Source organism: Glycine soja, chromosome 10 (genome assembly GCF_004193775.1).
Source record: "Glycine soja cultivar W05 chromosome 10, ASM419377v2, whole genome shotgun sequence".
NCBI lineage: Eukaryota > Viridiplantae > Streptophyta > Magnoliopsida > Fabales > Fabaceae > Glycine > Glycine soja.
In genome coordinates, this window is record NC_041011.1 from 29,751,180 (window position 1) to 29,775,409 (window position 24,230).

At 35.7% G+C, this 24,230-nt stretch overlaps 2 protein-coding genes across 2 annotated transcripts; both read right to left on the reverse strand.

The window, feature by feature from the left end:
• Positions 1-2,771: 2,771 nt before the first annotated feature.
• LOC114370517 (cytochrome P450 71D8-like) lies at positions 2,772-4,725 on the reverse strand. The gene is made up of 2 exons (XM_028327877.1): positions 3,737-4,725; positions 2,772-3,485 (listed from the first exon to the last, which is right to left on the reverse strand). The coding sequence occupies exons 1-2, from the start codon at positions 4,631-4,633 to the stop codon at positions 2,877-2,879; spliced, it is 1,506 nt and encodes a 501-aa protein (XP_028183678.1). The 5' UTR covers positions 4,634-4,725; the 3' UTR covers positions 2,772-2,876.
• A 10,837-nt stretch (positions 4,726-15,562) lies between these two features.
• Positions 15,563-16,355, reverse strand: LOC114371607. Its single transcript, XM_028328992.1, has 2 exons — positions 16,101-16,355; positions 15,563-15,982 (listed from the first exon to the last, which is right to left on the reverse strand). Exons 1-2 carry the CDS (start codon positions 16,353-16,355, stop codon positions 15,563-15,565), a joined length of 675 nt encoding a protein of 224 aa, XP_028184793.1.
• Between the last annotated feature and the right edge of the window lie 7,875 nt (positions 16,356-24,230).

Consider the following 24,230-nt stretch of genomic DNA (forward strand, 5'->3'; position numbering starts at 1 on the left):
TTGTATAATAAGCATCCATGTTTGTATTCAACAGTGCTTTGAAGGACTTGACGATACTCCACAAAGTAAATCCAAGGCTGGTGCTAGGTGGATTGTTGTTAAAGTAAGTCATTTAAACAATGCTTCTACTTATATTTTAGTACTGTGTAGAGTAATTTGTACTTAACGTTGAATATCTAAATTTCATAATGTTTTTAGTGTAATAGACAAAAAGGAAGCACCGAGTGTGGGTATTACGTCATGCACTGGATGTCAACTATAATCTAAGGAAGTTTCAAGAATAATTGGGAAACGGTAATTGTTTAATTCTAACAAATTTCATTTTCTTAAATTATGTTTTATTATATCATGCAGTATTTCAATGATGTCAGACCATTGGAACCTGAGAGATTGAAGGCGCTTTGCATCCAGTGGGCAAAGTATTATTTGAAAGTTAGAAATGAAACTTAGGATGTTTAGACAATTTCGTAATTGTAGTTTACTTGCTTTACATTTTTTAAAATTCATGTCTCCTAAACATTAATTATTCTTTTAATTCATAGTTATTAATAAATTTCTCATGGAATTTTTCTGGTAAAAACTGTTCCAAAATAGAATGAAAATTATATATGTTGTGTTGTGTGATCTAATTTAAAATTTGCAGCTTAATTTTTGGGTTTATTGAAAAAGCAGACAGTATATTAAAAAAATTCCTAAAAGCAACATCGGTTTTAAAAAAAATGATGTTAACATCCACTAACAACATCAGTTTTTTAAAAAACCGATGTTAACCTACACTAACAACACTGGTTTATTAAAAAACCGATGTTAACTACCAACGTTAACATCAGTTTTAGTTAACATCGGTATTTTAAAAAACCGATGTTGACGAATACTAACAACATCGGTTATTTAAAAAACCGATGTTGTAATTTTACGTTAACATCAGTTTTCAACAAAACCGATGTTAACGATAATACTTTCATCATCGGTTAATAACTGATGTTGAAAGTCCTAAATAACCAATGTTAAAAGCTTATTTTCTAGTAGTGTGAACACGTGTCCTCAATGGATTTCCCCATCATATCAGCCTCATAAATGCCCTCAATTCAAAGGACACAACTAGATTCTAACTTCACTCTCAACTAGAATGAGATGTAGATATAGGGGAGATCTAGAGATTCTTCCTCCACTCATCGCAACTGAGACAGAGCTCGTGCCATAACCTCAGAACCATATTTCCATTGTCGGTATTGAACATTGGTGCCATTTGTGGGGGAAAATATCACAACAAAAATTTGAAATACTATCACTGATCCATCGGTTCGAGTTGGATCCGAAAAACTTTCCGATAAGAATTGGGGAGACGCACAAGCACGAGTCCTCAACCGCCAACACCCAACACTTGAAGCAGAAAGGGAAAGAATCAGCATCTCCTACTTGCACTGTTGTCACAAAATGACCACCACGTCCAAACGAGCATGTTGAAGTAAAAATTAGGACAAACTATCATGTCCATAGCTAAGAGCCTAAGAGGTTGAATGAGATGATGAGAAGTTACGTTCTAGATTATATGGTCCCAAATATTAAAAAATGGAAGATAGTTAATATTAATAAGGAAACTTGTAAGTAAGTTTTATGTTAGGAAACAAAGTTTGAATTTCAAAGTGCATGTCCTGGTGTATTCAAATGCTAAAAACTAGGACCACTCAAAGGTTTTTGTTTCCCCATTATTTATCAGTATAAAAAAATTGTTGAAAGTGTATATATGATTCATGCTCAAATTTAATTTTCATGTTCAATTTAAACTTTAGTAGACAAAAATTAACGGTGATATTTTCAATATTGGAGGACCAATAGTACAATGAAAATTTTAAGTGTCCTATATCTTTTGTAGGCAACAAATAGGTTGTTACGTGTCTAATACTTATTTTTTAATGAGAACACGATTCCTACTCATTCCATGACCATTCATCAAAGAAGAGTTTAAATAAATTTAATACCTCTTGAGGATATCCTTTATATACAGTAACAATTACTTGATGTCACGGAAGCTCGTACACAAGTGTATACGTCAAGAAAAGGAACTTTCATTTGATCTTTTCTCTTATTTGAGTAGACAAAGAGGACATTACTCATGTGGAGATCCTACCTTTCTTTAAATAGATATTTAACCTATTACCCAACCATCATGGATATTATTCATATGAATACATATTAGGTTGTACATTCATGGTAATTCCCTAAGCCCAAATTGTATCACTCAATTAAACATTGAGCTCAGAGGAAAAACATATAGGTTGTATATTCAACCCATATTTGAAATAAACAAAATACACCCATCAGTAGAAGGTCAAACAAAGAAAATTCTAACATCTCAGACCTTAAAATGATTGCTTCACATCTATAGATACTAAGAAGTTCTCTATTCCAAACATGCATTTTCTTTACTTGTTATTGTGTTATTTCATAACTTTACTTAAAGCCTTACTAACTTAAACATATAAACTTGTATGGTCTCATTCTTAGTTCAAGTAATTCATTACATATATGAAGGGGGAAACTACTTTAAACTAACTCAATCCACCATATAAAAGGGGGAGACTACTTTAAACTAACTCAATCAAATAAATATGAAATCACTCTCATTTGTAATTAAGAACAATTTAATACATAGACAAAAAAGATTTAACAATACTAGACCATCTTAGCAGCCTAAAGTCATCTTATCAAGAAGATGTGTATGTACAGAAAAGTAAGAAAAATGTATAATTATATAAATAAAAATCCAATAATAATAATAATAAATACGCTTTTATTTCCTTAACAATTAAATTAAATAGGATTCTTGAAAGTGAGTTTAATAAACATGGATACGTCAATCGTGTACTCAATGATCATAAATTAACATTGGGAATCAAATGCAATTCATTTTTCCTCCCAATAGCCAATCCGAAGTGTTCATCCATATTCATTTCCTCAGGTTTCATCTTGTTTGGGAGTTCCCAGTTGAAGTGATACAGTAGTAGAGCTAGTGGAAGCATAATGCTAGCTAAACCCAATGTCATGCCTGGGCATATTCTTCGTCCTCCCCCAAAAGGGAGATAGTTAAAGTTATTCCCTTTGAAATCGATAGAACTACCCTCGAACCTTTCAGGGACAAACCTATCAGCATCAATCCAATATTGGGAATCCTTACAAATTGCGTATGCATTTACCATGACTTTAGTTTTGGCAGGTATTTCATAGCCATCAATGATGGTTGGTTGAGAGCATTCTCTAGGGAGCAATAAAGGAGTAGGTGGGTGTACCCTGAATGTCTCTTTGATCACCAACTTCAAATAAGTAAGTTGCTCTAGATCACTTTCATGAATTATTTCCTTTTCTCGAAAAGCTTGTCTCAATTCAGCTTGTGCTTTCTCCCTCACTCTTGGATTTCTCATCATTTCTGCCATAGCCCACTCTAGTGTTGATGCTGAAGTATCAGTTCCAGCAGCAAATATGTCCTGGTGAAACAAATAAAATATCTTTATATAAAGTTTGGTAAAATGAAAAGAGAAATTGCATTTATATAACAAAATCGGGCAACTTTTTTAATAGAAAAGGAGATGAGAAGAAAAGGAAGAAAAATGTAAGATAAAGTAATTAGTACAAATGAGAGGATTAAAGAGATTAATGTTATAAAAAGAGATGTTAGTGAGAAAAAACGTACTTCAGAAACAGGAAATATAATAGAAGTTTTGAGGCATTTACTTACCAATATCAAAGCTTTGATGTTGTTAGTCGTCATTTGGATGTCGAGAGTGTCATCTTGTTGGATTCTGAGAAGAAGATCAATAAAATCTTGGTCCTCTAATTCAGCTCCATCTTCTTTTGCAATTTTGTTCTTTTCTTGATGCTCTCTGATGATGTTTTCCAGGACCTTGTCAACCTGCTTGTGCAACTTCTTCAATCTGGTCATCTTTCCAGTTAGGAAATATAAGAATGGAATTGAAGGAAAGACATCAGCAAGGTCGAATCCTCCCCCGGATTCTACGATTTTTCGGATCAAAGACACAACAAACTCATCTTGCTCCTTGTATATGCCACCGAATGCTACCCTGGAAATAGAGGCACATATCAATGAGAAAATTCTACTGGTGAGATTGATAGGCGAACCAGCAGATTCGCGAATGGAGTCGATAAACTTTGCTGCCTCGTCTTCTCTAATGGAAGCAAAAGACTGAACTCTTTTGGTGCTCAGAAGCTCCGTGGCACACATTTTCCTCATTTGTCTCCAGTGATCACCATATGGAGCAAAAGCAATGCCCAATCCCCCGTAGGATATCATTTGACCAAAAACAAGATGGGGTCTCTGGAGAAAAGAAACATCATGTGTTTTCACTATTTCCTTGGCCATCTTTGGGGAGGATGCAACCACTGCTGAAATTTCACCAAGTTGGAGGTGCATGAGGGGTCCATATTTTTTGGCAAGATCTCTCAGAGCATGGTGTGGAAGTGAACCTGCTTCTGCTAGTTGATGCAGGTTCCCTATGATGGGTAGTTTCTTTGGTCCTGGTGGAAGTTTCTGAGAGACACTACTTTTGTAACATTTTGCAAGCCAATGCAATACAAAGAACAAGCCAATAAGCAACAAGTAGCTTTGAGCTTCCATGGCTTTCTAGTTTCGAGCTAGTCTATAGAGTTAATTAGCTCTGGAGTTGGGAGCAACCTAAAGCTCTCAAGTATGTTTTTATTGTTTGCCTAGGGCTTGTTCCTACTTATAGAATCTTGAATCAGCAAGGTCAACAATTTATTCATTTGTTTTTAGAAGATGCATTTTTGGGGCGTTGAATGACTTCTTTTCAATTCTTGATGGCCGTTGAATCATTTATTTTCTTTTAAATTGTTTTAGATTCCATTTTTAATTGCAGTTACAGTTATTTTACATGGAATATATTCACTTCATTAGGATGTCATCGTTACTCCTTTATATTGTGTAATACTATTGTAGATATATAAGTGCCACTTGGGCAACAATAGTTAATGTGGCAGTGAGAACCTTGACCGTTGAAAGCTATAATTGCTGTTGCACATGCACACTAAGTCAAAATAGAAATTGTTGATGCACTCTAATTGCTGTTGGGCACCAAGTCAAAGTATCTAACTGGGCAGTAGTATTTGATTATTTTCTTAACAATTTCTCATTATGTCCTTCAAAGATAAACAATTTCTCCTTATTTACCTCCTTTATTTTACTTTATACTGATTTGATCCTTCAAATGCATGTAAAATGCAAGTTATTATGTTTTATGTCCAAAGAATTAACCGTATTAAAATAATTAATAGAATTCGTTCGTGAGGTGATGAGCTCAATAATACCTATTGCAATTACAAACTATAAATTATAGATTTTATACAAGCATCTATGACTCTTTCTTCAAGCTTGCAAGTGTATTGACTGTATATTGAGGATTCTTTTTTTTTTAGTTTTTTATCTTTCTGTCAGGGGAGTTTCACTAGGTCCCATGTCAACCCTCTAACATGGCAACTAAAAAATATGAGTTACGTAAGGATAGGTCATTCAAGTCTTTTTTCTAATTGAATCCAGCTAGTATCACTTTCGTACAGTATCCTTCTTATCACGGTAATGCGAAGTGATGAATAAATATTATTATTTTAATTTTGTTTTGTGAGTTGTACTTCATATATGCAACTTAACTTTTATCATAAAAAATAGATAAATTGTATTTATTAAATACAGTTTATGTTTTTTTTTAAAAAATAATAATAGGGTTAATATTATTTTTTTTTTCATTTTTAGTGTCTATAAATTTATATTTTTGCAATTTTAATTTGTATATATAATATTTTATAATTATATATATAAGTGCGATTCTGGTCTATTAAACGAAATACGTAAGTTGGGTCGATCCGGAGATGCGGATGCTCAAACTTGGAGAGGGCCAAGCATGGGTCAGATTCGGTTTCTCTGCAGTGTGGCGATTGGGCTCGACGGTGCTGTTTCGGTAGGTGTTGCTGTTTCTTTCCATGGAGGGGTTTGTGTGGGATATGATGTTGGGTGATTATACATCGGCAAAAGGAGATGATGGAAGTGGGGGAGGTTGGTGGATGAAGGTGTTGTTTGCGGCTGATAGGAGGAGAATAGCGGTGCTCGGTAGTGATGGGCGGCCGCAGGCCAATGCAGGGGTCATTGGAAACGGTGGAGAGGAAGGGAGAGTAAAATTTGGTGGGGAAGGTGTACAATAGTAACAGGTACCGTAGATTAATCTAAGGGTTCTAAAGAGTGGTGCAAAATTGTGATATATTATATAATAATTCACATACTGATTAAAAATAAAAAGAAAAGAGACCGCAGCCTAGGAAAAATTGACCAAATTTTGAATATGATGTTTTTGAAACCTTTTGTAATTAGGAAATGTGTTGAAATAATTAAATAAAGGAGACTGCTGCCCAATGTCAAAGTGTTTAGTCATGTTCCTTATTGTATTGCTGATTTGATTATTAATGAAATGTCTTAAGTTTGTTTCTGTCAAAAACAAAAAGGAAAGGTGTTTTATGAAGTTGCTAAAAAAATATTTGAGATTATGAAAATAACTTAATATTTTATAATTTGATAACTTATTTTTATTTTATGAATTTTTTAATAATTTTTTTTTAATTTCTAAATAAATTAATAACAAACCCAAAGGGTTCGTATGGCATGTGAGGTCTTGCTGCATTCAAATGAGAGAAAACAATTTATTTATTAGTTGAATCAGTGTTAGATTCCCACATTGTGCGAATTTCCTTGTGCCAGCGGCATCTACAAACCGTGAACAGATTTGTCTATGACCGTGGACGAGAAAAAAAAAATCTATAACATAAATTATAATGTAAAAAAAAAATACTGTAACAAATAAATATTTAATGAATTTATTTATCAAAACTCACCTTAATGCTGTTTACCTGATATTTATTTATTTTTAAAAGTTTATCCAATTCACCTTAATACTTATTCCAGTGCTGGAGTTTCTGAAAACCAGTTTATACTCAATCTCAAATCGTATCCTTTTAGTATTGAATAATAGTCCGTTGGGGCTGCTATTCAAAACGTTACGTAACACTGTATAATTAAGTAGATATGTATTCCACCAGCGTGAATTAGACCCTGTATAATCTCTTTGCTAACTTGGGGCTGCTATTCAAAACTTTTGAATTATACTATCAATAATTGGACTATTTTATGAAAAGTATGATACTGTGAGTTATTAAAGATGGAGTTAATACAAAAAAAGGAGCATATTAACTCACAATAAAAAGCTGTAAGCCAGCATCAAGAATGAGCAAGGGTAAAATATACTCCCAATCTAAAGGAAAATACATACACAAAATAGAAGTTGGAGTGAAAATATAAAATCGACAAAATATACTGTAAGAGAATGGTTTTCTGGTTTTCTGGTCCCAATAATTGAAACTTGTATGAATACATATGTTAGATTAATAAAATTATGTGCATCAGACCTTATATGAACACTTGTTTCTCGTCAAATCGTTCTGTCCTTGGTCAAGACCATGGAGCAAAACTGGACCAGTGATCCCTGCCTCCCATGTTTCATAATGCCGACCAACAATCTTCCAGTGAAAAAAGGAAACATAAATCTATGGCTAGCAACATAATGATTAAGCATAGGTACTGAATACTAACTGGTAAATAGAAATATAAAGATGCACAGTTGGACACAAAAGAAACTACATGTCTAACTGCGACTCTGTAAACCTGAAAATTGCCCATTAACAAACACAGGAACAGTATGTCCTGCAGACTGCACATTAACGCTGGGTTTTTGTCCGCCTCGAAGAAAGGATTTGGATGAACTTATGTCAACGCTGCATCATGCCAACCAGAAAACAGTAAGATTAAATGCTGAGAACTGACAAGGTAGGATATCAGAAACTATGGGATAAAGAATTTAAATTTGAAATATGCCAAAAAGTCCTTTTGTAGAAGAAGTAATCATAATTTAAAAAAAAATACATTCTTACCTTAAAAAAGTCTTAATAGTAAATTACAATTGAAAAGTTTCATTTGTTAAATCTAATCCAAACTGTGCAATACGCATATAATTAAAGTCTAAAGAAGCCATATGGGTGTTCTAGAAGATAGTTACCTCATTTTGTAAAGAGTCTATGGGGTTCCACCTGTGCTTCTAGTAGACCTTGGAGCTGATTTCATTTGTGAGATATTATAGAGGACTTTGAAGCATGCCTTCATGTAATCTGGTGGCTGCTCAATTTTTGTAATATCCCATCTGCGTTATTAAAAAATTAGTAATCATTGTTTTAAATTTCTTTTCATCTTTCCATATAAAAAAATTATTTTCATATAAGATCTTAAATAATAATTAGTGAATGGCATTTACCTGCAAACAGCTTGATAGGCAACTGGGAAAGAAATAGCTAAGAAATGGCTAATTGAGATAAGTTTTCTGATGATCCTTTATTAATTCCACTTCTTTACATGTTTATACTATTTCATTCTAACAGAATTCAATTTGTTATAACAGAATTATCTAGCATCATGCTCAACAACTAATTAGTGGAATTGCTATAACTGCCTGAGGATAGTGGATCCCTACAACCAGCTTGGTGATTCTTGCTTTGGCACCTCAAACGTATTCCTAAAGGTAATTGCGCTTCTCAATGACTCTCCTTGGCCTTTTAATGTTACTGCTAGCTTCTGGTATAAAGCCTGTGTTGTTATTGATATCAACACCCCTTCCCCGAAAACAAACTTGTCCTCAAGGTTGTGTGTTTGGCATAGATCATCCCACAATTCCCATTAAGTATCTTCTAGAGCCAAGCCATCCCATTGGACCAGGACCTTTATGATTGAGGGAGAAATGTCACACTTCCAATCCAAAATGGCTAATGGAGTAACAAGTGGATAATTATTTGAGTTGGCTCGGGAAAGTTCTGATGGAGAGGGAGGTAATGGTCCCTGAAGGAGCTTCAAGAGGGAAATGTGGAAAACCGGATGAATTCAAGAAGAAACCGGCAATTGCAATTTGTACGCTACTGGTCCAATCCGTTCTAGCACCTAGAAAGGCCCGTCAAAGTGTTTGGCCAATTTGGTATGGGTATGAATTTCAGTCCTGGTGGTTAGCAAAGAATCAACAGCATCAATGGAGCAAGTGCCCTGTAAGTATTGGATGAGTGTTGGCGGTGGTTTGCCATAAATTTCTTTGAAAGGCGAAACTCCGGTGCCGGAATGTATGGTTGTGTTGTAAGACCATTTGGCAAGCAACAGGAAGCCGAACCACTGGGATGGTTGGTGATGCACATAAGCGCGTAAGTACTGCTCTAAAGTCCGGTTAAGTACTTCCATTTGACATTCCTTCTGCAGATGGTAGGCGGTACTCATTCGAAGCTTAGTGTCACTTAAACGGAATAGCTCGTGCCAGAAGCCACTGATAAAAATAGGATCTCTATCGGAGACCAAGCTTTGTGGAAATTCGTGGAGCTTACAGACCATGTCGAGGAATAATACGACAACCTTGTATGCCGTATGGTGGGCAGGAAGAGCACCAAAATGAGCACCCTTGGAAAATCGGTCTACAAACACTAATATCATCGTGAAACCGTGGGATGATGGCAGCCCTATGATGAAATCGAGGGACAAATCTTCCCATATGTGGGAAGGTATTGGAAGAGGTTGCAGCAGACCGGCAGCCTTCTTTGTTTCGTATTTTGTCTGTTCGCACAAGGGACATTGCACGATGTACTGGCGGACATCTTCTTGTATATGTGGCCAGTCAAAATTCTATCGTAAATGATGGAGAGTCTTTGATACCCCTGTGTGATCGTCGAGAGGAGAAGAATGAAATTCCTCTAAGAGTAAGGCAGTAAAAGGGGTTGGGAAGGGAATCCAAATATGGCCTTGTCGGAATATAAGGTCCTTATGAATGGTGAGGTCGGAGTGAGCATCTGGGCACAATTTAATGTTATGCAGGAGATCAACATATTGGGGATCCTGTAACAAAGTGTGACCCTGACTGGTCACCTTATGATTTTACTTAGTGAGAGTAACCTGACAAACCCATTGTGTGGTGTGTCTTTTTATGTACTCCTAAGCGTCACTGGGTGGTTTTTTCACTGATATGGTACCACATTGCACGTAGGCTTGAGTCTTAGTATAATTGTTGCATAACGCTTGCTAATTGTTTATTATGAAATTGATGAGTGTTATTGCGTCTTGACTCGAGTGTGTTATTCATGTGTAATGTGATTAGTGATTGAAAAAAATGAATTTTAAAGATAAAGTGGTGAAGTGACGTGAGTTGTATTAAGTTGAGCTATGTTATAGATATTTCCATAATTTATATTGATTTCGTCTTGTTTATTTGTTTTGTTATTTTTTTTGTGATAACTCACTCCCTATATGCTATTTGTGTTTGGATCATGTGATGATCTCGAATCTTGTGTTCGTGGGAGCAGATGACTAGGTGGACGACTTTAAAAAACCTCGTGCCAGAGAACGTTGGGACACAACGCTCTGATAAGATGTGTCATTGGGGATGAGTTTTTATTTTAATTTCATGGTGTTACTTTATTTTATTTTATCTCACTGATTTAACAAAACTTTTTTTGTAAACTTTGACGGTCTTGTTTTGAGCCGAATATATTTTTAATAAGTCTTATTTGGTAATAGTGAAGTGGATGTGAACCTTTTATCCACGTGAATTTGTTGATCAATATTTTTATATGTTTTATTTATTTATATGTATGTCAGGGTAGAGGGTGTCACACTCATCCTTTTCTAATCGTGTCATTCTTGATCCTAAATACCTACTTTGAATTCTTTGAGGGAGAAAACTTGGATTGTTATAAAGTGTTTCAAAATTCTGAACTAGTGGATTTCATGACTTTGAAATTGCCTTATTGCCCTATATTTGTTCAAGTCTTTTATAACAACTTGGAAATTCATGATGGAGTCATATTTTCTAAAGTACACAAAATACCCATTGTTGTTGATCAATCCTTGTTTTACTCCCTAACCAAACTGAGCAGTCAAGGTGTGCCTTTTGAAGGAACCTTAGTTGATGATTATTCTAGTCATGATGCTCGTAAAATTGTTTGTGTTGAAAATGCTGATAAGACTGGTCGCTTACTTGCTGGTTCCTTTACCTTTGAATGCCGTGTTATGCATTTTATTCTCTGTCATGTGTTGCTTCATCGTTCTACTAACCTTTCTCAAGCCTCTGAGAAAGATTTAATTTTGTTGTGGGCACAGCAAACTGGTCGTCAAATTGACTGGGCACATCTTGTTTGTTACGGTATGCATAAGGCATTACGGGCAAATGCCCCTCTACCATATCCCGATCTGGTTACTCTATTTCTGCAGCACTTCAAAGTCCCTCTTACTAATGAACCATATGTCAAGGTTAAGCGTTCATTTGCAATAGGAACCGCTGTAGTTACTTCTTTTGGCTATAAGAAAGATCTTGATGACCACTAGGTTTGCTAAAGGATTACCTAGCTAGTGCTCCCAAGGAACGCACTCCATCTCCACCACCTAGGGATCCCTCCTCTACTTTACTGAATGATGTTCTCAACGAGATTCAAGATCTTCGTGCATTTGTCGGAGAAAGGTTTGATTCCATGGATTCTCGCATCACTCCTCTTGAGGATGACATGGGATTTATCCGTCGTTGCTTTGATCCTCCAACCAATCCTTAGACTTACCCTTAGTTATCATATTTATTCAAACTCTAAGACTTGTTTCTATTACATCAAGATTATTTAGTACTTTAGAATTTCATACTTATTGCATTCGGTTATTTTAGTACTTTAGTACTTTATACTTTCAGACTTGTTTAAGTTGCATTTACATTACCATTATTCTGCTTGAATTGTATGTTACTTCTTATAGTCTATGTATGTTTTTCTTCTCTCTGTTTCTAATTTGTTTTTGATGTTGCCAAAGGAGAGAGATAAATGAGAATGATGGTAAGGAGAAGTATTGAAAATATTGAAAAAGTTTTTAATTTTTCTGTCCAAGGTATATATTGAAAAATGTTTTTAAATTTTTCTGTATAAAGTATTGAAAAAGTTTTTTATATATACCTTTTTTTTTTATCAAAATCTTAAACTTTTTCATATAAGCAATCACTGAAAAATCAAGTAGGAGCGAATGACACAAATGAATATTTTTGTTTCTCTTTCTACTCCTTACCAAAAAATGATTGTCATCATCAAAAAACAGGGAGAATGTGAATTTATATCATGCGGGTTTTGATTATGCCAAAACATTTTACTTGATGAGCACAGATTGAAATGAAGTCTACAAACAAGATCAAGAAAATCTAAGATAAGGACTTAGTCAATTTGTTAAAAGAATCTCAATTTGATTGTAATAGTTTGGCCTTAAAATTTTTACCATCAAAATTTTTTTATCAAAGTTAAATCAGTTCAAAATAATATCTTCTTTGAACAGGTAATCGATTTTCAGGTTTGTGTAATCGATTACTAGAGAGATTGTGAACATGACATTTTGAAATTTTGTACTGGTGAAATAACGACACAAACTTATTTGAATTATGATCTGTGTAATCAATTACTAGAATCCTGTAATCGATTACTAGTGAAAAAGTTTTAGAAAAACTTTTTGACAAAACACATCTCTTCAAACTAATTTTTGAACAGCCACAATGAGCCTTTATATACATATGTGTCCTTACTTCGAAAATACAGAGAATTCTGAGAGAACTTAATTGTCAAAATCTCTCTAACTTTGGCCAAACACTTGCAAAATTATTGAGAATTCTTGAAGGATCTTCAAATTGTATTGTCTACTCTAATGAGAGAAATCAATATGTTCCTCTCTTACAAAACTCAGTTGTAATTAAGAGACTGTTTGTCTCTTGGGGTGTGAGAAACTTGAACACAAGGGTGAGGGATCTCAATGTGTGTTCAAAAATTGTAAAGGATTTACAAGGATAGTGGAAAATCTCAAGTGGGGTTACTTGAGGACTGGACGTAGGCACGGAAAGTGGCCGAACCAGTATAAATCAAGTTTACAGTTCCCTTTTTCCTTATCTCAGTTATTTTATTGCAGTTTACATTATCTTGCGCATTTAAAAGAACATTATTAAATTGATTGCTTCTTCTTCTTCTTCAGTATTCTGAATCTATCATATATCATTTAAAAGGGAATTAAAACCTGTTAGTCGAAAAATTTTAAGACTTAATTCACCCCCCTCTTAAATTATTGAGGCCACTTGTTCAAAACCTATGACATGGTAAGTGGATCCAACACCATGTCGTTTTCATCATCTCCGTCGCCATCGAGCCAGAGAGAGTTTGTGGAGGAATGTACTAGCCATGACATTTTCTACTTTCTTTTTTAAAAAATTGAGGGATCAAGGGAATGTAACTTGTGAAAAGGTTTATGGTTTCAAATTTTTTATTGAAGGGAGAGGGTAAAGCGGGAGGTTGGGGTGTAGATAATAAGGTGATTTATGAACTAAGGTGACAATGGAAAAACTGTTGAACATGGCCTTTGCGGTGTCCGGGACAAAGCGAGAGTTGTCGAGAGAGAACGAACAAAGTGCAAGGCAACACAATGTGGGTTTAGGATTTTTAATTAGTTTTTATTTAATTCAAAATTATTGTGGGACATGGCATAATATAAGAATGTGATTGGGTGTCTGTGTAAAACCTTTTTACACTGACAATGTATGAACATTATACTCTTAAGGTAAATAATAACACGACTTGAAGATTCAATTGTGCCTTTTTTAGAATGTTGAATATACATTATAAATCATCTTTTGAGTGAAGAATGAACATCTCAACATCAAATCTTGCAAGAGCTTCTTCTTCTAGCTACTATTTTCTAAACATCACTATTATGAGTTTTTACCTTGCTAGAGCTTCTCAATTTCCTCCTTCTATTATTTTGTAAACATCACTATTTTTTTAACGTTAATAAATTTGGCTTTTTATATCTTCTTTCTTTAGGGTAACTTTCTACATTTTGAAGCATATTGTCATGTGGAGTTAGTGGTAGCTCAATGAGAGTTGTAACTTTTATTCTTATTTTTTTCTCTCTTAATTTTTGTATAGCTTGCTAATTTTACTTGCTGCACAAACATTAACTATTACGAGTTTTTTGTGTGGTGGTTTCATCTTCCTTGACACATCTTATACTTAGAACATGGCATATTTCAATAATACTATTCGTTTGCTTTCAAAAAAACATTTTTATTTATACGTAAGAAAGAAAACAATAGTTATGAAATGTTTAAACATAACAGTAATTAGTTATGAAATGTAAAAAAACCATTTAATTATATGCATCGTAAAACAAATAATATAGATAAAATAGATAAAAAAATCTAATATAATAATATTGATTTCAATAATAATAATAATTTATCTTTTAAAGAAATATATTTATATGTATCGTCGCAATATTTATTTTCTTCCTCTAAAACAATCTTTATTTTATTATTCTAAAAAATTATATGCTTATCATTATAGATTAAATATTCCAACACAGTATGCAATAGTAACAACTGTTTTATTAGTTTAGTTTTATAAAAAATCAATAATAAATATTTCAATAAATATGAAAAATCAATAAATTTAAATTTTATTTTATTAATGTGTATAAAGCACTAAACATACTTTTATATAAAGCACTAAACAGTGTAAGACATTAAAATTTTAGTAGCATGGTTACAAGAAAAAGTGGATAATTAATAATTACAATATATGAATACAACATAATATTTTTATTATTCTACTATATATTTAAAATTAAATTAGGACAATAAATTAATATACTATTACTTTTTAATTAAATCAAAATCCCGTTAATGTCAAATAGTATACAGGTGATGAACGTAATTGTACAACTAATTTATGTATATTAAAAATATTATATTAGAATTAACATAACCTTTTAATCTAAAATTATTTAGGACATTAAATTAAAATGTATTAACTTATACTATTTTAATTAAAATAAAGTCATGTTAATGACTAGATTAATTCTGTATTTAATTTTTTTCTAATTAATTATTTATATATTTATTATATTTTAATGTTGACTAATTAGCAATTATAGATGAATATGGGAGACGAAGGATATTGTACATTGCATATAAAGTTAATATAACAGTTTGAATGATATGATGACAAAATGATATTGATAAAGTAACATTAATAACATTTTAGTAATTTAATTAAGAGCTGATAAAAAAATAATAAATACTGATAGTGGACAATATAACATTTTAGTAATTCAGGGTATGTTAGTTAAACATTTTTTTTAAAAAAAATAGATACAACTTATTAACTAGGACATGTTACATATATGAAATTATAAGTTTTCAGTTGTTACATATATTGGAATTTCATCTGTTCCAGTTGTTAAACGACTCAAAATACATGGCCATGTGTCCTCAATGGATTTCCCCATCATACCAGCCTCATAAATGCCCTCAATTCGAAGGACACAACCAAAATCTAACTTAAATCTCAACTAGCTATAGAATGAGATGTAGATATAGGGGAGATCTAGAGATTCTTCCTCCGCTCATCGCAACTGAGACAGAGCTCGTGAATGATTATTGAAGTTGGCTCGGGAAAGTTCTGCTGGAGAGGGAGGTAATGGTTCCTGATGGAGCTTCAAGAGGGAAATGTGGAAAACCGGATGAATTCGAGAAGAAACCGGCAATTGCAATTTGTACGCTACTGGTTCAATCCGTTCTAGCACCTGGAAAGGCCCGTAAAAGCGTTTGGTCAATTTGGTATAGGTAGGGGCTAACGACGTTTGTCTGTAAGGGCGAAGCCGGACATATACCCAATCGCCTACAGCGAAGGAAACATCATGGTGATGCTTGTCTGCCGTAGTTTTCATGGCTTCCTGTGCTTTGCGTAAACGGTGTTGCAGGGCCACATGAATTTCAGTCCTGGTGGTTAGCAAAGAATCAACAGCATCAATAGAGGAGGTGCCCTGTAAGTATTGGACTAGTGTTGGCGGTGGTTTTCCATAAATTGCTTAGAAAGGCGAAACTCCGATGCCGGAATGTATGGTCGTGTTGTAAGTACTGCTCTAAAGTTCGGTTAAGTACTTCCGTTTGACCATTGTTTTGCGGATGGTAGGTGGTACTCATTCGAAGCTTTGTGGCGCTTAAACAGAATAGCTCGTGCCAGAAGCCACTGATAAAAATAGGATCTCTATCGGAGACCAAGCTTTGTGGAAATTCGTGGAGCTTACAGACCATGTCGAGGAATAATACGGCAACCTTGTATGCTGTATGGTGGGCAGGAAGAGCACCAAAATGAGCCCCCTTGGAAAATCGGTCTACGACCACTAATATCACCATGAAATCGTGGGATGATGGCAGTCCTATGATGAAATCGAGGGACAAATCTTCCCATATGCGGGAAGGTATGGGAAGAGGTTATAGGAGACTGACAGCCTCTTTGTTTCGTATTTAGTCTGTTGGCACATGGGACATTGCATGACGTACCAGCGGACATCTTCCTGTATATGTGGCCAATCAAAATTCTGTCGTAAACGATGAAGTGTCTTTGATACCCCTGTGTGACCGCCGAGAGGAGATGAATGAAATTCCTCTAAGAGTTAGCCAATAAAAGGTGTTGGGAAGGGAATCCAAATATGGCCTTGTCGGAAAATAAGGTCCTTATGAATGGCGAGGTCAAAGTGAGCATCTAGGTGCAATTTAATGTTATGCAGGAGATCAACATATTGGGGATCCTATAACAAAGTGTGATGGAGTTGATGCAAAAAAAGTGAAATTAGGCATAGTCAATGATAAGCAGGTGGCCTCGGCCGGGAAAAGTCTGGACAACGCATCAGCAACGACATTAGCAGACCCTGGCTTATACTTAATAGTGTAATCATATCCCAGAAGCTTAGACAAATATGTCTGCTGTTCCGAGGTCTGAATGACCTAAGACATGAGATCTTTGAGGCTCTTGTGATCCATGAGGATGGTGAAGGAAGTGCTCAGCAGGTAATGGCGCCATTTCTTAACAGAGGATGTGATTGCATGCAACTCGCTAACATAAGTCGATGCTCTCTGTAACTGAGGACATAGAACCTTGCTATAATAAGCAATTGGGTGGTCTTCCTGAAGTAACACTACACCCTTGGCGTAGCCCGACTTGTCTGTTTCAATTGTAAAAGGTAGCAAAAAGTTGGGAGTTGCCAAAATAGGGGCCTGGGTCATCACTTGTTTAAGATGTTGAAAAGCTTGCTGCGCCTCTAGGGACCAACAGAATTGGTCCTTCCGTAAGAGCGAGCTAAGGGGCAAAGCTATGGCGGCATAACGCTTAATAAATTTGCTATAGAAGCTAGTCAACCCCAAGAAATCGTGCAGAGTTGTGGGGGATGTTGGAATTGGCCAGGCAAGCATAGCTGCCACTTTGTCAGGGTTTGGGGCCACTCCTTGGGTCGAGATGATATGGCCCAGGTAATTGAGTTGATTTTGAGCGAATAAGCACTTAGATTGACGGAGAAGGAAATTGCGCTCTGATAAAGTAAACAAAACAACCTCTAGACGTGTAACATGAGAGTCCAAATTGGAGCTGTAGATGAGGATGTCATCAAAGAATACCGTGACATATTTCCTCAGAAATGGGCGGAGCGCGTCATTCATGGCAGCCTCGAAAGTAGAAGGAGCATTGCAAAGGCCAAATGGCATCACCTTGAACTTGTAGTGGCCTTGGTGAGTTCGAAATGCCATTTTATGGACGTCAACCTTGGCCATTCGTATTTGGTGAAATCCTTGGTGCAAATCAAGCTTTAAAAACCAGGATGCTTGGCCCAAATCATCAAGCAACTCATCAATGGTAGGCATATGGAAACGGTCTTTAACAGTGGTGGCATTTAAAGCCCTGTAATCCATACAACAGTGCCATGTTCCATCTTTATTTTTGACCAGGAGTATAGGGGACGAGAAAGGACTGTGACTTGGCTGGATTAGGCCGGCTTCAAGCATGGATGCGATTTGCTTCTCAATTTTCGCTTTCTGGAAATAAGGATATCGATAAGGTCTGACGTTGACAGGAGTGGTGTGTAGGAGGAGATGGATATGATGTTGTATGTTGCAAGGTGGGGGTAATTGGCTTGGTTCAATAAAGATACCAGTATATCGGGTGATGACAGATGTTATCTGAGCAGGGGTATGGACAATATTTGTTGGGGGTGAAGATGGGGAAGGGTGGGCTGGTGTTGTGGTGATATGGAACAGAGCTGAGATGCTCTGGATCTGGGCAAGTCTTTTGTTTTGGTGGGCTGAGGCAGATCAAGGAAGAGGGGGAGCATCGACACTAAAGGTGATCTTGCGGCCCATGTGCACAAAAGTCATGGTCAAAGTTTAATAATTAGTAGTAATTGGGCCCAATAACTTGAGCCACTGCACTCCTAATTCAATATCAGCACCACAAATAGGCAGGAGAAATAAATCAAGGGTAAATGAGTGACCCTGAATCGAAACCAGAACTTGGAGGGACAAGGTATCACAATCAAGGGTATAGCCATTGCCTACCATAACTCGAAGGGCGGTGGTTGGGGCAGAGGGTAGGGTGAGGAATTTTGCTACGCCCGATTGGATGAAATTGTGGGTGCTGTCGCCGTCGACGAGGATGACAACCTGATGGTGCAAAGAGCCCAGAAGACGAAATGTTTGTGGCGTAGGAGTGCCTTCCATGGTGTTCATACTTATTTGAGGGACCAACGAGGGTTCAGTCAAAGAAGGCCATGGTGAATCAAGAAGGACAGGGTCCAAGGAGAACTCAAGGTCCTCGTTTGCGATGAGAAGGTGTAGGGGGGGCTTACAGTGGTGACTATGAGACCACTTGTCATCGCAGTGGTAGCACAACCCCTATTCACGACAGACTGCCATCTCCTCCGCTGTGAGTCTCTTGACGGGAAGCTTAGACGAAGGGGTAGAAAAAGGGGTCGAGGGTTTAGGCAACAAGGGTGAATGGTGAGTCGAAAAACTGCGCTGGCCATGATGGCAGTCTAGCATCTTATCTTCCTGGAGTCGTGCGAGATCGATCGCCTGAGGAAGAGAAAGAGGGCGCAGAGCTTGAACTTCTCGGTGAAGTTCCAGAATCAACCCTTGGATGAAGCAGCTCGACAAGATGGAAGGGGCAAGGCCCACAATCCGATTCGCCAATCATTCGGACTCCATAAGGTACTCACTAACAATGCCGATCTATTGGAGTTTGAACAAAGCGCCTTGAGGGTCATCGTAGAAGGAGGGAACAAACCGTGATTCCAGAGCTTGAAGCATGGCCTGCCAGGAAGGGAAAAACCCGTTCCAGGACATCCATTGGTACCATGACAATGCAGGGACATCCATGTAAAAGGATGCAGCGCAGTGGGACAACACTGCAGTGGGAGGAGGCGTCGGCGCCAATGGGAGAGGGGTGAGGAAACCAACCGGCAAAACCACTCCCCCAGCCACGTTCGTCCTTCGCTTCTAGGACTGACTCTCTACCGAAGAAGAAGCACCATTAACTGTGTTGGCGACTGCACTGTCCAAATCCTGTCCCTTGTCTTCGTCCGTGTTGGAATCGCTGATTCAACGGACGTGAGGGCGGCATGTAGAGAGAGAAACAGAGAGACAGAGAGAGTGAAATCGAACTTGGAAGTGTGAAAATACATATATATTTAAACTTAAAGACATTTTTCAAAAACCATCTTTGTATCCCTGTTTCTTAAGATGGTTTTACAATGAAACCGTCTTAAATAACTTTCGTCTTAAAAGAGTATGATTCAAAAGAAAAAGATGAAGAGAAAAGTGAGGAGAAAGCACAACAAGGGGAGAAGTACTCACAAGTAGAAATTCAACAAGAAAGTATTCTCCAAGTCAATACCCATCTCATCAACTGATTGTCAAGGAAGAAAGGCATGGAAAACATGAGAAAGCCTTAAGTGCCATTCTTTCCTTGATCACTAGCACTTCTTTTGCAATGATATGGAAGGTGCTTCTAGAATACATGACTTTCATGGAGTCTCTAGCTAAGAGGCGAAAATGTAAGGAAGTTGTGTTCTTTGTGACCTTCATGGCACTTTGAAGGCATTTGACTCGTCAAGCTAATGACGTTAAAAAAACACTTATTGGGAGTCAACCCAGGATTTCTTATCTCTCTTTTAGTTAGTTGTAATTTGATTTTTTTAGGATAGTTGTGTTATTTCTTTTCTTTTTATGATTTTCTGCATTTTAATTTCAGAAATTTAATTCCAGTAGTTTAAATTCAGTCATTGAATAAGAATTGCATGATAATTATGAGGTCACTATTTAAGCTTTTTCTGAAAGGACTCAGAGCTCTACAGTAAATGAATAGATATGGATAGGATAAAATCACCTGAATTGATAAAGAAAAGTCATAAAATCATACCTCCTGGGCAAAGAGGGCATACTAGGTCCCAACAACATTATCACATCCTAATAACTTATCTTTTAATCATCTTATTTTTTTCTTTTTCTTATCTTATTGTTTTTTTATCTTTATCTTAATATTTAATTTTCCTATCTTTTACTTTTCTTATCCTATCTTTTTTATCTTCTATTATCTTTCTTTATCTTTTATTTTAAATTTATTATTTCTTGCTTGTAAATTGGATTTGCATTAATCTAAGTACAAATAAAGTCTCTATGGATTCGACACTCAGACTTTCAAGTACTTCACTACTTGTGACACATTTGGTATACTTGCCAACGAGTTAACAAGTTTTTGGCGCCGTTGTCGGGGACTTTGTTTTTCGTACTTGATTATTTGCATATTCCAATTTTAAAGCAATTAGTTTTCACATTTTATTTTTTATTTTATTTTACTTTCTTTTTATAAAAAAAAAAAACTTTTTCTTGTGAGTCTATGCTTGCAGGTTAGAACCTCAAAAGAACTTGATCCATGGAAGACATTTGTAAGAGGTGGACTGAGTATCTTGACAGCACACGATCAAGGGTCAATCACCCACAATCGATAAATTGTGATTTTTGTGGAGAAGAGCATTTCAATGACAACTGTCATCTCTACTCCACGAAAAATTCTTGGTGGGGACAAGAGTTATACCCTTACAATCAATATGAAGAAAGTACTCCTAATCTTGAAAGTGTGTTCACGAAATTCACGGCATACCATCCTAGCTCTACTGCCAATCAAAACTCAATGCAAAATCAGGAAATTCAGGTTGGAAAGAGCTACTCCATGGAAAATTATCAATGGGAGCAAGAGTTACAACCCTACAATCAATATGAAGAAGAAAGAACTTCTAATCTGGATAATTTATTGATGCAATTCAAGGAAGTCAATGAATATACTCAACAAGCATTTAAAAGTTTAGAAATTCAAGTTGGTAAGCTAGTAGAAGAAGTGACTAAATTTATGGCCAGAAGAGAAGAAAACTTTATAAAGGTTGAAGCTCAAGAGGAAAGCCCTGTACGAAAGCATGATTCAAAAGAAAAAGATGAAGATAAAAGTGAAGAGAAAGCACAACAATGGGAGAAGTACTCACAAGTAGAAATTCAACAAGAAAGTATTCTCCAAGTCAATACTCATCCTCATCAACTGATTGTCAAGGAAGAAAGACATGGAGAACATGAGAAAGCCTTAAGTGTTATTCTTTCCTTGATCACTAGCACTTCTCTTGCAATGATATGGAAGGTGCTTCCAGAATACATGACTTTCATGGAGTCTCTAGCTAGGAGGCAAAAATACAAGGAATATGTGTTCTTTGTGACCTTCATGCCACCTTGAAGGCATTTGACTCGTCAAGCTAATGACGTTAAAAATACGCTTATTGGGAGGAAACCCAGGATTTCTTATCTCCCTTTCAGTTAGTTGCAATCTGATTTTTTTAGGATAGTTGTGTTATTTCTTTTCTTTTTATGCTTCTGTGCATTTAAATTTCAAAAATTTAATTCCAGTAGTTTATCTTCTATTATCTTTTATTTTAAATTTATTATCTATTGCTTGTAAATTGGATTTGCATTAATCTAAGTACAAACAAAGTCCTTGTGGATTCGACACTCGGACTTCTGAGTACTTTACTACTTGTGACACATTTGGTACACTTGCCAATGAGTTAACATTGCTCAGAAGGATTTGATATGGGACGATATTCAGGTATTTTAGTTAAATCTTTCATTTTATTCATTGATAATCAAAATTGTAATTTAGTAACAATAGAATGTAATTTTTTGTTTGTCAGACTGAATTTGATATCCCTGAAGCATCGGATCTGAGGACAAAAAAGAAAATACTTCAGAATATGGGGGAGCAGTGGAGACAATTCAAGTATGATTTGACATCGAAATGGGCATTTGCAGCCGACAAGGAAAGTGTCGACGACACTGTATGCGAAAAGTACAACATTAGCAAGGAAACCCTTCCTGGGAGTTAAGTTTGTGATTTTCATTGTTTTAAACTGTAAATTGAATTATTGTTATACATTGTAATGATTACTTTCAATAATATTTAATTTCTAAAGGATATGCGCAAGAAGGCACAAGCCAACCAGAAACATAACATTGCCCCTCACGTGTTGTCTCGTGAGGGTTATGAATATTCAGAAAACAAGTTGATGGATGAGAAGAGAAAGAAAAAACTAGAGGAAGTTGCTCAATCCGGAAGCACTGACACCGTGATTGATCCTCCATCTCCCATCAGACAACACATGAAATGGAAGATGGCCCGCACAAAGAAAACTGGGCAAATGACGTCTGAGGCAGCAAAGGAAATTGCTGAGAAGATTGTAAGTCACTTTCAATTATTAATTGCAATTATTTATGTTTATTATGTGATTGATTAAACCAATAAATGTGTTCTTTGCAGGAATCGTTGGAGGAGCAGGCGTCATACGGTTTCTTCGTTGCCATTGGGCGACCAGAACACCGTAGTCGTGTAGGTGTTGTTGGAGTTGGTGTCACGATCAAGAAATACTTTGGACTGGCTCCAAGGACCTCCCGTATGTCTTCCTCCATGGCTCCCGAAGACCTGGAGCAGTTGATGCAACAAATTAGGGACCAGTTGGAGGAGTCGATCACTGAAAAAGTGACTCAACGGCTAATGTTATCCTTTCAAGCCACAGTCCATCCAGAGATCCAAGCAATTGAAATTTGAATCAGAAAGTTACATTAAGAACTGGATGCATAATTCAAAACAGGAAGTGTACCTAGGAGCCTACCTGAATGGCTAAGTTAAACTGAACAAATGAGTTTAAATAATGTATAATAGTATAATAACCTATATTGGTCTCCACTGCAGTGCACATTGGCAAATGGTCGTCATTTTGCCTAAGGAAAATGTTGTCATCTGGTTTTGTTCATTGCATACTAGGCCAGACAACTACCTCAAAGGAATAATTAACAGGTCAGTATTTTTTTTCAATACATTTGCATTAGTATTAGTCGGAAACATCAATATTTTAATTGTATAATAAGCATCCATGTTTGTATTCAACAGTGCTTTGAAGGACTTGACGATACTCCACAAAGTAAATCCAAGGCTGGTGCTAGGTGGATTGTTGTTAAAGTAAGTCATTTAAACAATGCTTCTACTTATATTTTAGTACTGTGTAGAGTAATTTGTACTTAACGTTGAATATCTAAATTTCATAATGTTTTTAGTGTAATAGACAAAAAGGAAGCACCGAGTGTGGGTATTACGTCATGCACTGGATGTCAACTATAATCTAAGGAAGTTTCAAGAATAATTGGGAAACGGTAATTGTTTAATTCTAACAAATTTCATTTTCTTAAATTATGTTTTATTATATCATGCAGTATTTCAATGATGTCAAACCATTGGAACCTGAGAGATTGAAGGCGCTTTGCATCCAGTGGGCAAAGTATTATTTGAAAGTTAGAAATGAAACTTAGGATGTTTAGACAATTTCGTAATTGTAGTTTACTTGCTTTATATTTTTTAAAATTCATGTCTCCTAAACATTAATTATTCTTTTAATTCATAGTTATTAATAAATTTCTCATGGAATTTTTCTGGTAAAAACTGTTTCAAAATAGAATGAAAATTATATATGTTGTGTTGTGTGATCTAATTTAAAATTTGCAGCTTAATTTTTGGGTTTATTGAAAAAGCAGACAGTATATTAAAAAAATTCCTAAAAGCAACATCGGTTTTAAAAAAAATGATGTTAACATCCACTAACAACATCAGTTTTTTAAAAAACCGATGTTAACCTACACTAACAACACTGGTTT

What these genes read in the sequence shown, in the direction of transcription:
- LOC114370517 (XM_028327877.1), bottom strand. Translation starts at nt 4,633, where the DNA reads ATGGAAGCTCAAAGCTACTTGTTGCTTATTGGCTTGTTCTTTGTATTG. An exon ending in ACATCAAAGCTTTGATATTG is followed by an intron (nt 3,486 to 3,736) that starts GTAAGTAAATGC and finishes TTGTTTCACCAG; the next exon opens with GACATATTTGCTGCTGGAAC.
- LOC114371607 (XM_028328992.1), bottom strand. Translation starts at nt 16,355, where the DNA reads ATGGTGATATTAGTGGTCGTAGACCGATTTTCCAAGGGGGCTCATTTT. An exon ending in AAAACAATGGTCAAACGGAA is followed by an intron (nt 15,983 to 16,100) that starts GTACTTAACCGA and finishes CAATACTTACAG; the next exon opens with GGCACCTCCTCTATTGATGC.